The following is a 16,318-nucleotide window of genomic DNA, read 5'->3' as shown; positions in this document are numbered from 1 at the left end:
CACAGCCTGAGGAGCTGACTAGCCTGAAGATAGAAATACAAGCCTGACTTGCCTCAGAGAAATACCCCAAAGGAAAAGGCAGCCCCCCACATATAATGACTGTTAGCAAGATGAAAAGACAAAATGTAGGGATGAAATAGATTCAGCAAAGTGAGGCCCGATATTCTAGATAGAGCGAGGATAGCAAAGAGAACTATGCAGTCTACAAAAAACCCTAAAGCAAAAACCACGCAAAGGGGGCAAAAAGACCCACCGTGCCGAACTAACGGCACAGCGGTACACCCTTTGCGTCTCAGAGCTTCCAGCAAAAACGAATAGATAAACTGGACAGAAAAAACAGCAACAAAAGCAAAGAAGCACTTATCTAAGCAGAGCAGCAGGCCACAGGGAAGATCCAGAAGCTCAGATCCAACACTGGAACATTGACAAGGAGCAAGGAAGACAGAATCAGGTGGAGTTAAATAACAAGGCAGCCAACGAGCTCACCAGAACACCTGAGGGAGGAAGCCCAGAAGCTGCAGTACCACTTGTGACCACAGGAGTGAATTCAGCCACAGAATTCACAACAGTACCCCCCCTTGAGGAGGGGTCACCGAACCCTCACCAGAGCCCCCAGGCCGACCAGGATGAGCCACATGAAAGGCACGAACAAGATCTGGAGCATGGACATCAGAGGCAAAAACCCAGGAATTATCTTCCTGAGCATAACCCTTCCATTTAACCAGATACTGGAGTTTCCGTCTAGAGACACGAGAATCCAAAATTTTCTCCACAATATACTCCAATTCCCCCTCCACCAAAACAGGGGCAGGAGGCTCAACAGATGGAACCATAGGTGCCACGTATCTCCGCAACAACGACCTATGGAATACATTATGTATGGAAAAGGAGTCCGGGAGGGTCAGACGAAAGGACACAGGATTGAGAATCTCAGAAATCCTATACGGACCAATAAAACGAGGTTTAAATTTAGGAGAGGAAACCTTCATAGGAATATGACGAGAAGATAACCAAACCAGATCCCCAACACGAAGTCGGGGACCCACACGGCGTCTGCGATTAGCGAAAAGTTGAGCCTTCTCCTGGGACAAGATCAAATTGTCCACTACCTGAGTCCAGATCTGCTGCAACCTGTCCACCACAGAATCCACACCAGGACAGTCCGAAGACTCAACCTGTCCTGAAGAGAAACGAGGATGGAACCCAGAATTGCAGAAAAATGGAGAGACCAAGGTAGCCGAGCTGGCCCGATTATTAAGGGCGAACTCAGCCAACGGCAAAAAGGACACCCAGTCATCCTGATCGGCAGAAACAAAGCATCTCAGATATGTTTCCAAGGTCTGATTGGTTCGTTCGGTCTGGCTATTAGTCTGAGGATGGAAAGCCGAGGAAAAAGATAGGTCAATGCCCATCCTACCACAAAAGGCTCGCCAGAACCTTGAAACAAACTGGGAACCTCTGTCAGAAACAATATTCTCAGGAATGCCATGCAAACGAACCACATGCTGGAAGAACAAAGGCACCAAATCAGAGGAGGAAGGCAATTTAACCAAGGGCACCAGATGGACCATTTTAGAAAAGCGATCACAGACCACCCAAATGACTGACATCTTTTGAGAAACGGGAAGGTCAAAAATGAAATCCATCGAAATATGTGTCCAAGGCCTCTTCGGTACCGGCAAGGGCAAAAGTAACCCACTGGCACGTGAACAGCAGGGCTTAGCCCTAGCACAAATCCCACAGGACTGCACAAAAGTACGTACATCCCGTGACAGAGATGGCCACCAGAAGGATCTAGCCACTAACTCTCTGGTACCAAAGATTCCTGGATGACCAGCCAACACCGAACAATGAAGTTCAGAGATAACTTTACTAGTCCACCTATCAGGGACGAACAGTTTCTAGGCCGGACAACGATCAGGTTTATTAGCCTGAAATTTTTGCAACACTCGCCGCAAATCAGGGGAGATGGCAGACACAATGACTCCTTCCTTGAGGATACTCGCCGGCTCAGATAAACCCGGAGAGTCGGGCACAAAACTCCTAGACAGAGCATCCGCCTTCACATTTTTAGAGCCCGGAAGGTACGAAATCACAAAATCGAAGCGAGCAAAAAATAACGACCAACGGGCCTGTCTAGGATTCAAGCGCTTGGCAGACTCGAGATAAGTAAGGTTCTTATGATCAGTTAATACCACCACGCGATGCTTAGCTCCTTCAAGCCAATGACGCCACTCCTCGATTGCCCACTTCATGGCCAGCAACTCTCGGTTGCCCACATCATAATTACGCTCAGCAGCAGAAAACTTCCTGGAAAAGAAAGCACATGGTTTCAACACTGAGCAACCAGAACCTCTCTGTGACAAAACCGCCCCTGCTCCAATCTCAGAAGCATCAACCTCGACCTGGAACGGAAGAGAAACATCTGGTTGACACAACACAGGGGCAGAACAAAAACGACGCTTCAACTCCTGAAAAGCTTCCATGGCAGCAGAAGACCAATTAACCAAATCAGCACCCTTCTTGGTCAAATCGGTCAATGGTTTGGCAATGCTAGAAAAATTACAGATGAAGCGACGATAAAAATTAGCAAAGCCCAGGAACTTTTGCAGACTTTTCAGAGACGTCGGCTGAGTCCAATCCTGGATGGCTTGGACCTTAACCGGATCCATCTCGATAGTAGAAGGGGAAAAGATGAACCCCAAAAATGAAACTTTCTGCACACCGAAGAGACACTTTGATCCCTTCACGAACAAAGAATTAGCACGCAGGACCTGGAAAACCATTCTGACCTGCTCCACATGAGACTCCCAATCATCTGAGAAGATCAAAATGTCATCCAAGTAAACAATCAGGAATTTATCCAGATACTCACGGAAGATGTCATGCATAAAAGACTGAAAAACAGATGGAGCATTGGCAAGTCCGAACGGCATCACTAGATACTCAAAATGACCCTCGGGCGTATTAAATGCCGTTTTCCATTCATCTCTTTGCCTGATTCTCACCAGATTATACGCACCACGAAGATCTATCTTAGTGAACCAACTAGCCCCCTTAATCCGAGCAAACAAGTCAGATAACAATGGCAAGGGATACTGAAACTTAACAGTGATCTTATTAAGAAGGCGGTAATCAATACACGGTCTCAGCGAACCATCCTTCTTGGCTACAAAAAAGAACCCTGCTCCCAGTGGTGATGACGATGGGCGAATATGTCCCTTCTCCAGGGATTCCTTCACATAACTGCGCATAGCGGTGTGTTCAGGCACGGATAAATTAAATAAACGACCTTTAGGGAATTTACTACCAGGAATCAAATTGATAGCACAATCACAATCCCTATGCGGAGGTAGGGCATCGGACTTGGGCTCTTCAAATACATCCTGATAATCAGACAAGAACTCTGGGACCTCAGAAGGAGTGGATGACGAAATAGACAAAAATGGAACATCACCATGTACCCCCTGACAACCCCAGCTGGATACCGACATAGAGTTCCAATCCAATACAGGATTATGGGTTTGTAGCCATGGCAACCCCAACACGACCACATCATGCAGATTATGTAGCACCAGAAAGCGAATAACTTCCTGATGTGCAGGAGCCATGCACATGGTCAGCTGGGCCCAGTACTGAGGTTTATTCTTGGCCAAAGGTGTAGCATCAATTCCTCTCAACGGAATAGGACACCGCAAAGGCTCCAAGAAAAACCCACAACGTTTAGCATAATCCAAATCCATCAGATTCAGGGCAGCGCCTGAATCCACAAACGCCATGACAGAATACGATGACAAAGAGCATATCAAGGTAATGGACAGAAGGAATTTGGACTGTACAGTACCAATGACGGCAGACCTATCGAACCGCTTAGTGCGCTTAGGACAATCAGAAATAGCATGAGTGGAATCACCACAGTAGAAACACAGCCCATTCAGACGTCTGTGTTCTTGCCGTTCAACTCTGGTCATAGTCCTATCGCACTGCATAGGCTCAGGTTTAATCTCAGACAATACCGCCAGATGGTGCACAGATTTACGCTCGCGCAAGCGACGACCGATCTGAATGGCCAAAGACATAGACTCATTCAAACCAGCAGTCATAGGAAAACCCACCATGACATCCTTAAGAGCCTCAGAGAGACCCTTTCTGAACAAAGCTGCCAGCGCAGATTCATTCCACAGAGTGAGTACAGACCACTTCCTAAATTTCTGACAATATACTTCTATATCATCCTGACCCTGGCACAAAGCCAGCAAATTTTTCTAAGCCTGATCCACTGAATTAGGCTCATCGTACAGCAATCCGAGCGCCAGGAAAAACGCATCGACACCACTCAATGCAGGGTCTCCTGGCACAAGAGAAAATGCCCAGTCCTGAGGGTCGCTGCGCAAAAAAGAAATAATAATCAAAACCTGTTGAACTGAATTACCAGAAGAATGAGGTTTCAAGGCCAGAAATAACTTACAATTATTTTTGAAGCTCAGAAACTTATTTCTATCACCAAAAAACAAATCAGGAATAGGAATTCTTGGTTCTAGCATAGATTTCTGATCAATTGTATCCTGAATCTTTTGTACATTTATAACGAGATTATCCATTGAAGAGCACAGAGCCTGAATATCCATGTCCACAGCTGTGTCCTGAAGCACCCTAATGTCTAGGGGAAAAAAAAGACTGAACACAGAGCTGAGAAAAAATAATGATGTCAGAACTTCTTTTTTCCCTCTATTGAGAATCATTAGATTGGCTCCTTGTACTGTTATGTAGGCAATCCAGTAACACAGTGTGCAGCAATCAGAGCACATACAGTGATCTGACAATAACCCAAAAACAATAGAACGAGCTCTGAGACGTGGAATCTCTGTAGACCGCAATACCTGAACCTATCCTAACACAACTAAAGGCAGCTGTGGATTGCGCCTGTCACTACCTATGCAACTCGGCACAGCCTGAGGAGCTGACTAGCCTGAAGATAGAAATACAAGCCTGACTTGCCTCAGAGAAATACCCCAAAGGAAAAGGCAGCCCCCCACATATAATGACTGTTAGCAAGATGAAAAGACAAAACGTAGGGATGAAATAGATTCAGCAAAGTGAGGCCCGATATTCTAGATAGAACGAGGATAGCAAAGAGAACTATGCAGTCTACAAAAAACCCTAAAGCAAAAACCACGCAAAGGGGGCAAAAAGACCCACCGTGCCGAACTAACGGCACGGCGGTACACCCTTTGCGTCTCAGAGCTTCCAGCAAAAATGAATAGATAAGCTGGACAGAAAAAACAGCAACAAAAGCAAAGAAGCACTTATCTAAGCAGAGCAGCGGGCCACAGGGAAGATCCAGAAGCTCAGATCCAACACTGGAACATTGACAAGGAGCAAGGAAGACAGAATCAGGTGGAGTTAAATAACAAGGCAGCCAACGAGCTCACCAGAACACCTGAGGGAGGAAGCCCAGAAGCTGCAGTACCACTTGTGACCACAGGAGTGAATTCAGCCACAGAATTCACAACAACTATGCTGCAGTGTTGTTTTATATGCCCAGTTCATGCTCCTTTAGAAGCTGCTTTCAATTTCTGCTAAACCAATATTCATATTCAAATTACAGAGTAGGGGAATTTCCATTCTTAAGAAATGGCTTGGGGAGCAGAGAGGGTCGGAGAGAGAATTTCCCCTATCTGATTAAAAATAAAGTGTGGATTTTGGTTCAGAAGCAATTGAAAGCGGTTTCAAAAGGATCATGAAATGCCCATGTTAAACAGCACAGCAGCATGGTGTTTGAAAGAAAAGAAAGTAAACTAAAGTAATTAAGTATATTAGAGAAAAATCATTAATTTGAAATAATAATGAAAAAAAGTTTTGTTACTCTTTAAGATTTCTTTTTAGCAATTTATTTAATAAATTAATGCGTGCTATTGATAAATTGGCTCCTAGAGTTTGTAAGGAAATTTTGCATGCAGAGGGATCTGAAATATTTGCACTGATGATTTGGAGAGAATGTGTTTTGGCATTAATAATATGAATATTTATGAAGTACGGTAATTTGGAAATATGTTGTATCTATGGTTCAGATCCATGGAAGGTTGTCATTGATAGATCATTTATCCAACGATTACAAAAAGTTAGTTTACTTTAATGTTTCCTTTAGTAAAGAAATTGTATATTCGCGCCATCAAATCTTATATCTTGGAAGGTAAGATACACAGCTGAGATGTAGTTATTTTAGCAATGAAAGTGTGCACTGCAGCTGGGACAGGATCAGCCCAGTTATCGTCTGTTCACAGCCTCCTGTGTCCCAGGAAACTACAGAGCTATGCGAGCCGAGGGTGAAAATAAACACTATAATACACTGGCAGATTAGCAGTAGGCATACTGCTGGGTTTTATTTACTTCATAGCTCTTGCCTTAGGTGTCCTCTGGCAGAGTCACTAAGCTCCTTCTCCATTGCTTGCTGGAAGTGATCTGATACCTATGCTCAGTGTGCTTTCCCAGGAACAGCTGGGCACTTTCTGGCATTGGCTTTTTCCAAAGGCAAACTGGATACAATTGAGCGATTACAACGTTTGGTGTCTTAGCATCGGGGTTTTTATTCCCCAAACTGAATACGGCTTCATGTTCAATGTGACCGAACGACTTCATTAAATACTGGAGAATCCTGGGAATAAGACTACACATACATTTAAAGGATCTTAGAGAATTGAAGGCACTATTATATGGATGTATGGCTGGTTTTAAGGTCCAGATGGGGAAATTTGTGCTTTCCCATTAATGTAAATACTAATAGTGCTACATATACATACAGTACATAGGCACATGCATGATACAGATAGAGCATTTCTTAATGTGACAATCATAAAATCATGTAGCAAGATATTCTGATACACAAAAATGTACCTCAACACCTAACTACACAAGTTTAGTGTCTTTTGTTGTTAAGCTCCAAGTGTTAACTTGTGATATATTTCTTGTCTATTACTTTAAAAAAATCCTGCACATGTATAAACAGAAAATTATGCTTAGATACATAAAGTACATACGCAAGCGCACACATACATACAGTACACACATTCATACAGCACAAACATACATATACATGCAGCACATATGTACATCTGCACATGTACATATGTGCTGTATGTATGTGTACATTTGTACTGTATATATGTGTGCATGTGCGTATGTTATATATATAGTGCATACACTCATGCACACAAGTATACATGCACTTGCACACATACTTTATATTCAGAACACATGTACACATACATGCAACATACCTGTATATGCATATGTGCATATACATATATCACATACACACACTATATATACAGTACACATGCACATATGCATATATTACACATGCACACGTACGTATAGCACATATGCAAATATACGGAAACATACCCACTTGAACACATACTTAATAAAAAGTACACACATACACATACATACTGAACACATGCATTTATGTATACTGTACATATGCACATGTGCAGATACAGTGGGGCAAAAAAGTATTTAGTCAGTCAGCAATAGTGCAAGTTCCACCACTTAAAAAGATGAGAGGCGTCTGTAATTTACATCATAGGTAGACCTCAACTATGGGAGAGAAACTGAGAAAAAAAATCCAGAAAATCACATTGTCTGTTTTTTTTAACAGTGTATTTGCATATTATGGTGGAAAATAAGTATTTGGTCAGAAACAAAATTTCATCTCAATACTTTGTAATATATCCTTTGTTGGCAATAACAGAGGTCAAACGTTTTCTGTAAGTCTTCACAAGGTTGCCACACACTGTTGTTGGTATGTTGGCCCATTCCTCCATGCAGATCTCCTCTAGAGCAGTGATGTTTTTGGATTTTCGCTTGGCAACACGGACTTTCAACTCCCTCCAAAGGTTTTCTATAGGGTTGAGATCTGGAGACTGGCTAGGCCACTCCAGGACCTTGAAATGCTTCTTACGAAGCCACTCCTTCGTTGACCTGGCGGTGTGCTTTGGATCATTGTCATGTTGAAAGACCTAGCCACATTTCATCTTCAATGCCCTTGCTGATGGAAGGAGGTTTGCACTCAAAATCTCACGATACATGGCCCCATTCATTCTTTCATGTACCCGGATCAGTCGTCCTGGCCCCTTTGCAGAGAAACAGCCCCAAAGCATGATGTTTCCACCACCATGTTTTACAGTAGGTATGGTGTTTGATGGATGCAACTCAGTATTCTTTTTCCTCCAAACACGACAAGTTGTGTTTCTACCAAACAGTTCCAGTTTGGTTTCATCAGACCATAGGACATTCTCCCAAAACTCCTCTGGATCATCCAAATGCTCTCTAGCAAACTTCAGACGGGCCCGGACATGTACTGGCTTAAGCAGTGGGACACGTCTGGCACTGCAGGATCTGAGTCCATGGTGGCGTAGTGTGTTACTTATGGTAGGCCTTGTTACATTGGTCCCAGCTCTCTGCAGTTCATTCACTAGGTCCCCCCGCGTGGTTCTGGGATTTTTGCTCACCGTTCTTGTGATCATTCTGACCCCACGGGGTGGGATTTTGCGTGGAGCCCCAGATCGAGGGATATTATCAGTGGTCTTGTATGTCTTCCATTTTCTAATTATTGCTCCCACTGTTGATTTCTTCACTCCAAGCTGGTTGGCTATTGCAGATTCAGTCTTCCCAGCCTGGTGCAGGGCTACAATTTTGTTTCTGGTGTCCTTTGACAGCTCTTTGGTCTTCACCATAGTGGAGTTTGGAGTCAGACTGTTTGAGGGTGTGCACAGGTGTCTTTTTATACTGATAACAAGTTTAAACAGGTGCCATTACTACAGGTAATGAGTGGAGGAAAGAGGAGACTCTTAAAGAAGAAGTTACAGGTCTGTGAGAGCCAGAAATCTTGATTGTTTGTTTCTGACCAAATACTTATTTTCCACCATAATATGCAAATAAAATGTTAAAAAAACAGACAATGTGATTTTCTGGATTTTTTTTTCTCAGTTTGTCTCCCATAGTTGAGGTCTACCTATGATGTAAATTACAGACGCCTCTCATCTTTTTAAGTGGTGGAATTTGCACTATTGCTGACTGACTAAATACTTTTTTGCCCCACTGTACGTGTAGTATATACAAATGTTTTTTATACAATACCCATGCAACACATAAATATACAAAACCAATAATAAAAGGCTCGCACCAACTACCCAAGAGGGGAGGTGCAAAACAAATAAAGCAGGTAAGTGCTGATACTACATAGAAATCATATATGAAATAAGCACCAAAACAACCAGTCATAAAATAATCTAATTTTTATTCATAAATATATAAAAGTAATTAACAGAAACACTTAATAGGGATGTGACAGAGGTGAGCCAAATAAAGGTGGCACCTTAAATGAGACAGGTACCCTCAGATACATATAAGAAGAAAATCTAGTTGCTCCAACAAGTATGTATACACATTATGCCAAAAAATGTAGCAATCATTATAAAGTCCAAAGACTTACTAGGGCCAAAACATGGTAGCCACAGAAAGGCTGAATGCCACAACTGAAAAGGGAGCAAGAAGAGACTTGTAAACTAAGATGACCTGTAAACATTACCTGAATGGTACCTGGAGCTCAAGGGTGCCACCGTCCCCAATGCGCATTTAGGCGCTTTGCCTTCTTCCAGGGGATGGCATTCAAAGTTAGCCAGGACCTTATATACACCGGGCTGCCCTATCGCAGGATAAGAACCATATCAATGCTGCATATGTGTGGCGGACTGGCCGATCCGGTGACACCCTCATTGGCCCCTGCTTCCGGAGTGTCGGCGTTCACATGCGCCACACATATGCAGCATGGATATGGTTCTTATTCTGCGATAGGGCAGCCCTGTGTATATAAGGTCCTGGCTATCTTTGGATGCCATCCCCCGGAAGAAGGCAAAGCGCTGAAACGCGCATTAGGGACGGTGGCACCCTTGAGCTCCAGGTACCGTTCAGGTAATGTTTACAGGTCATCTTAGTTTACAAGTCTCTTCTTGCTCCCTTTTCAGTTGTGGCATTCAGCCTTTCTGTGGTTACCATGTTTTGGCCCTAGTACGTCTTTGGACTTTATAATGATTGGACCACTATGATTGGTCATTTCTGGCCATGTGACCAAGTTCACCGGGTTATTTGAAGGTCCTGCAGGGGCCTCTGAGATATTCCCTTGAGAAAGCGGCCCTGCGTTGCCGCGAAACGCGTGTCGGGATCCTCTATCCGACACCTCTTGTAACCACCTATTCACTGGTAAGCATTGTACACTTTACTGCCTATTATTGCATTTTAAATAAAATACACATTGGGAGTTTTTCTTCCCAGCTATCTGATCCAAATATGCTGACCTTTAGATGCTTACCTGGAATGCGTTGTTTTTTTCCCCCTCTTACGGTCCCTGGACCTTTATGATTATATAAGGGGTTGACATACATTTGTGGTGTGGGGAATGGTGAGGGTGGGAGATTTAGCTATCTGCATTGTTTATGGCACTTTACGTATTGTTGTGACATTCTATATATATTTTTCTACCATATAATGAAATACTCTAATAAAATGAAATGATTGATTTTACTAGATGTAATCAGTTTGCTCCTTTTTCTCCTATTGTTTATTGATATTTATTGGAGTTGACATAACTTGATCGGGGGTTGCGGACAACTTGTGTCAGCACCCTGGTCTGTTAGTATGCATATGGAGTTTTTGTTGCCATGTGTAGATACATATAGCACATATGCACATACATACACTCTTTGATTTCGCTTTATTACATATTCACTCGTTGAAGACATGACAAGTGTTGCTTAGGGATATGTGTCTTCAAAGTGCAGTCTCCACTTCACATGATGTGGTTTTATAAGTCCCACTTGAGACCTGGTTAGTGACCCAAAGCCATTTCAATCCTCAAAATCTCAGGGTACGGAGAGATTTTACAGGCTAGAGAGATGTTTCAACAACATAATAACAATGCCACAGGGATCCTTGCAGTGATACATAGCCCTAGCTTGGCACTCTAACCCTTTCACCCCAACATTGCCCATAGCTTCTTTGTGGAGTTGCTTGGCAACAGAGGTTATTAATCTTTCTTGGTCTGTTAAATCTAGTAGTATTACCATCTGGTTCCAGATTGATGGGCATGCTTTGTCCAGGAAAAAAGAGGTTAACCGGATTGATGATATTTATATTTGCACCATTAGTGTATATTTTATTTTGGGCCAGTAATAAGTACTATGTGCACTAAGCAGTAATATTATTATTAATCTTATATAATACATTACATTTGATTGTAGTCATTTAATACAAATTAGTTGACAATATGAGAGATATCCCGAACACTGGTTGCTGCTTATCCGCTTAGGGCCTGACAATCTAATCATTCATGATAGGATACGCTGTAAACCGCAATGAACTTTAAGACCATTTTAATTTACAAGCATAATTTATTTTTAATTACAATGTAGAAGAATAATTAACAGAAGTGTTTATGCCAATTATTTTCATTAAAGGCATTGCTCTCAATCCACTGGTGAGATGATATGTGTGTCAGTAATGAAGCACAGTACCTCCATTCCACGTAGACCAAGACTTTCTATCCGTCTGTTCTTTTCTTTCATAATTACCGTAACTCTAAAGATACATGTTTATTAGTATCAACTGATTTATTAGGACTGGGCAGAAAAACGTAGCAGTTAGTTCATTAAGGCCGCTTGATTCGAGCAGGGTTCTATGCCTAAACCCATAGAATTACGACTACCCAGCAGTATGATATAGTGCAAACGAATGATGGTAAAAGTTTATTATAAATGATAAATTCAGTTACAATAAGGGAACGTATTTGTTTATTTTCTTGGAAAAAAAAGTTGTCATTCCAGCGTCTGGTAAAATAGTGCTTTCTTTATTTTAATTTTTTTTTTAACAAAAATCACAATGGCTGCATAGACAGGGCAAGGGAGTAGCTGTGACAAAGAACGCAAGTGAGCGTCCGAAACGCGTCTTGATCCCTTGCCCTCTCTATGCAACCTTTGTAATTTTTGTAAATTTTTAATGTACTTAACCTTTGTCAGGCTGCATAATTTTACAACGTTAACAGGCTGCAGAGGTACAATTGTACCTTCATATATATTTTATTGAAATTTGGCCAATATATTCTGGACCAAAACTGCAGAGATGTCACGAAATTTCAGCCCTCTACGGCTTTTCGAAAAAAAAAGTTATTGCAATTTTAAAACGGAATAGTTACAATTGTACCTACTCAGCCGGACGAAGGTTAAAAGAACTATTTTACCAGACGCTGGAACAATAACTTTTTTTTCCTTGAGTATATTATCTGGTGTGGATCCACCTGGTTCTATGCAAGCTGATCTTCAAGTACTAGGAAAGTTGGCTTTCCCTTTACTATATGTGAATTTGTCTAGTTTGCATTAGTCCCAGCTGAATATGCCAATGAGCAACAATAGGTTTATTTACTTAAAAACCTCATAGGGTTTATTTTTGTTGTATACAGAGCTGGTACCAAGACCTCCTTTTTCTCTGTTGACCATGTTCCTAACATATTCTTCTCTCGAAACAGTGTTGTAGCAGAGAATATCTTAGTAATATGCCAATATCTGGTTAGGACAGAGACGCATAGTAGGGCAATACCGCATGAGAAATGAGGGAGGGTGAGAGTGATGGTGGTGCTCACCTGGGGGTGTTGTGTGTGGATACAACATCTATAAGAGCCTTGGAGTCCGTGGATGTGACCTTCGTGGCTGGAGGAAAAGGTCTTCCAGATAGTAATTTACTTTAGTGGAGAGATCACGATACCTGGGCTGCGGAAATGAATCCTTGACAGTATAAAAAAAAATGAAGGTTTTTATTAACCAACAAGCTTTTATTTTAAATTTGCTGTGCATGTACAGTAGGAGCTCATGGACTTCTATTGCTGTGTACATGGACTAAAATATTTCATTTTATAGTTTTGCTTTGGACAGATACGTGTAAAATGTCCTTTTCCATAACATATATTTTTAAAGAAAATGGAAATCAGTATCCTGACATGCTGGGAAATCTGTACTTTTCAAACTGAAATATGTCCCCCTTGATAAGTCAGGTTCGAACATGGCTTGTACGGCGGACACTGAGGATAGCACTGTTATTGAAACTATTATGAAAACACTATGTGATCTGAGAAATTTGCCACTGCATGCTATTCACATCACATCTACTGTATATGGTTTTCTTTTTTTTGCTAATTCTGAGGCACCATCTTGAGAGCGTAGCTAATAAAGCCAGCAAGAAAGGCTTAGAGAGTAATTGCCATTTTATTTTTTTTCATAAATTGATAGTAAATAGAATAAGAAATAATAATATTAATAATATATCTTATCAGAGAGATCTGCTTCTTTCTCCTCCTGGACTGATCTTTCTTCCTTAATATTTCTAATTCTAAATCTGTCTTCATTGGATACGGACTTTCTTATTACTGGGATAGGAGATCACAATTGGTGCTCATAAAGTTTTATGGAGAAGGGAGATGGAGAGGGAGCTAAAGGCAGACAAAGACATTCTGCTGCAAGTTATGAAAGTTACACTTTATAGGGATTCTACTTTATAGGATTTCTGTAAGTAGGATTGTCCCTTCTAAACGGTCACGCAGGTCATAGAAAGTTGAATAAAATGATACCTTGATATATGCGATCTGATGTTTTATTCCCAAGAAATCTATTTTTCGTATATGTAAATGAGTTGTTAACATCTATGGAATGGACACTGATCTGGATAAAAATCTGCCTTCAAAGCTTATTTTACATGAAAAGAGGTTTTACCAGTGTGAGACATTTAGATCAGGAGAGCAGATTGTCAGTCATTACATGTCTCACACTGGTAATGCTCCTTTTCATTTTAAATAAGTCCTGGAGGCAAATTCTCTGGAACACTTATTTCCAGTCCATAGATCTTAACAGCTCATTTACATATTAAGAACATTTTTTTATTTTTCTGGAATAAAACTCTGGATTTTAAATATCAAGGTATGATTATAGCCAACTTTCTATGACCTACATGCCCATATTAGGGTTGGTCCTACTGACCGTTTCCCTTTAAGAAACTGGCATGTTATCATACAAAATATGAAAATTTATGTGAATACTTTGAAAAAATACTGAATTCCAGTGGTGTGTACTAGAATAAGTTTAGGATGTTAACAGAATTAAATTTTTACCAGTTGATGAATTTTCAACAGATTGTAGCTGTGACAAATGGATTATTTACATTGAGTGTACTGTTAATTCAGGATATTCTGTCAGTAACATAAAATACTTGTTGGCCCATGTACTGACATTTGTTCTTATTTCTTGACAGGACCAAAGGGAGCAAACACATCATACTAAAGAGCACAAAACAACATTTGGCCACAAATATGGCATCGATGAGATGGAGTTGGATTTGGACCATTTCCCTCTTTATGCTATTGGCCACTGTGTCAGCTGTCTCCCAAAAGACTTCACAGACAAAAATAAATTTTACCACTTTCTACGCTGAGCAAGCTGACTGGACTTTCAACCACTTGGTAGTTGATGAAAGAACTGGACACATTTACCTAGGAGCTATTAACAGAATTTACAAACTTTCTGAAGACTTAAAGGTCTTACTGACCCACCAGACTGGACCAGATGAAGACAACCCAAAGTGTTATCCTCCTAGGATAGTCCAACCATGCAATGAGCCGTTGGTGTATACTAACAATGTCAACAAAATGCTGCTAATTGACTATAAAGAAAACAGATTAATAGCCTGTGGTAGCCTGTATCAAGGCATCTGCAAGCTTCTCAGATTAGAGGACCTTTTTAAGCTCGGCGAGCCTTTCCATAAAAAAGAACATTACCTTTCAGGAGTTAATGAAAGTGGCTCTGTTTTTGGAGTTATTGTTTCAAACAACAACTTGGATGATAAATTGTTTATTGCCACATCTGTTGATGGGAAACCAGAATACTTTCCTACAATTTCTAGCAGAAAACTCACAAGGAACTCAGAGGCTGATGGGATGTTTGCATATGTGTTCCATGATGAGTTTGTTGCATCAATGATAAAAATACCCTCAGACACATTTAATGTTATTCCAGACTTTGATATTTACTATATATATGGCTTTAGCAGTGCAAACTTTGTATATTTCTTGACACTTCAACCAGAGATGACATCTCCACCTGGTTCCACCACAAAGGAGCAAGTGTATACTTCGAAGTTAGTACGTTTGTGCAAGGAGGACACAGCTTTTAATTCTTACGTTGAGGTTCCAATTGGGTGTGAGAAAAATGGCGTGGAGTACAGGCTCCTTCAGGCAGCTTATTTGTCCAAAGCTGGATCAATTCTTTCCAGATCTTTAGGGATCAAACCTGGAGATGATGTCTTATTTACCATCTTCTCTAAGGGTCAGAAGAGGCGAACCGAATCACTGGATGAGTCTGCTTTATGCGTCTTTGCTCTTAAACAAATTAATGATAGAATTAAAGAAAGACTACAATCTTGCTACAAGGGTGAAGGCACTTTAGATCTTGCATGGCTGAAAGTGAAAGACATTCCTTGCAGTAATGCGGTAAGTCAAGTTGTTTATTTACCTTTTAATTACCTTGTATGTGAATAAACAAGATGGTTGTCCATGAGTAGTCCACATGATATTGTGAAAATCACTTGTGTCCTTGCTCACTGAAGTATATCTTGGTGGTCATTGCGAACCACGGGAATTTCACTGCATTCCTTCCTAGTGCCAATATATTTTCTACATTTCCAGGTTAAAGCCCACTAACATAAATCATTTTCTAGTATTCTGAAATGCCATTTAAATCCATGATGGCCTAGTGAATCATATTTTACAAATTCCAAATAAAAATGGAAGAGAGCAGCAAAGTGCAGGATCATTAGGTAAATGGCAGGAAACAGTTAAGAATGGCACGTATCCAAAACAGCTGGAAAGTGAGAGGTGCCAAAGATGACATTGGTTAGACCTCCAGGGTTGCAACCATTAAAATCATAAAATTCAGAGTTCTAAATGGACATTGATTGTTCACAGTAATGGTTGCTTGCAGCAACTAATGTAGAGGTTTCTAAAGACAAAAAAAAATAATGTAATGGTTTGCGTAGAGTAGGTTTTAATGTTATTATATTTAGATAGGCTTTGTACTATCATATCGTTTTGGTGTTTTAAAGGCATCAAATTATTTCTGATATTTTAGTAGAAAATCTTAAAGGGGCTTTCTAAGATTAGAAAAACATGGCTGCTATCTGACAAAAACAATTCCAATCTTTTTGTGTCTGGTATTAAAGCTAT

At 40.9% G+C, this 16,318-nt stretch overlaps 1 protein-coding gene across 4 annotated transcripts in view; it reads left to right on the top strand.

Annotated features, from left to right (window-relative positions):
• Window positions 1-16,318, top strand: part of PLXNA4 (plexin A4) — a 1,110,285-nt gene that overhangs the window by 146,351 nt on the left and 947,616 nt on the right. For all 4 annotated transcript variants that reach the window (XM_069765352.1, XM_069765353.1, XM_069765354.1 and 1 more), the window contains one exon: window positions 14,353-15,586. In XM_069765352.1, coding sequence (XP_069621453.1) covers window positions 14,411-15,586 — 1,176 coding nt within the window. In that variant the 5' untranslated portion in view covers window positions 14,353-14,410. The remainder of the gene's footprint in view (window positions 1-14,352; window positions 15,587-16,318) is intronic.

Source organism: Ranitomeya imitator, chromosome 4 (genome assembly GCF_032444005.1).
Source record: "Ranitomeya imitator isolate aRanImi1 chromosome 4, aRanImi1.pri, whole genome shotgun sequence".
Lineage (NCBI taxonomy): Eukaryota > Metazoa > Chordata > Amphibia > Anura > Dendrobatidae > Ranitomeya > Ranitomeya imitator.
This window is presented reverse-complemented; position numbering and strand designations above follow the sequence as displayed.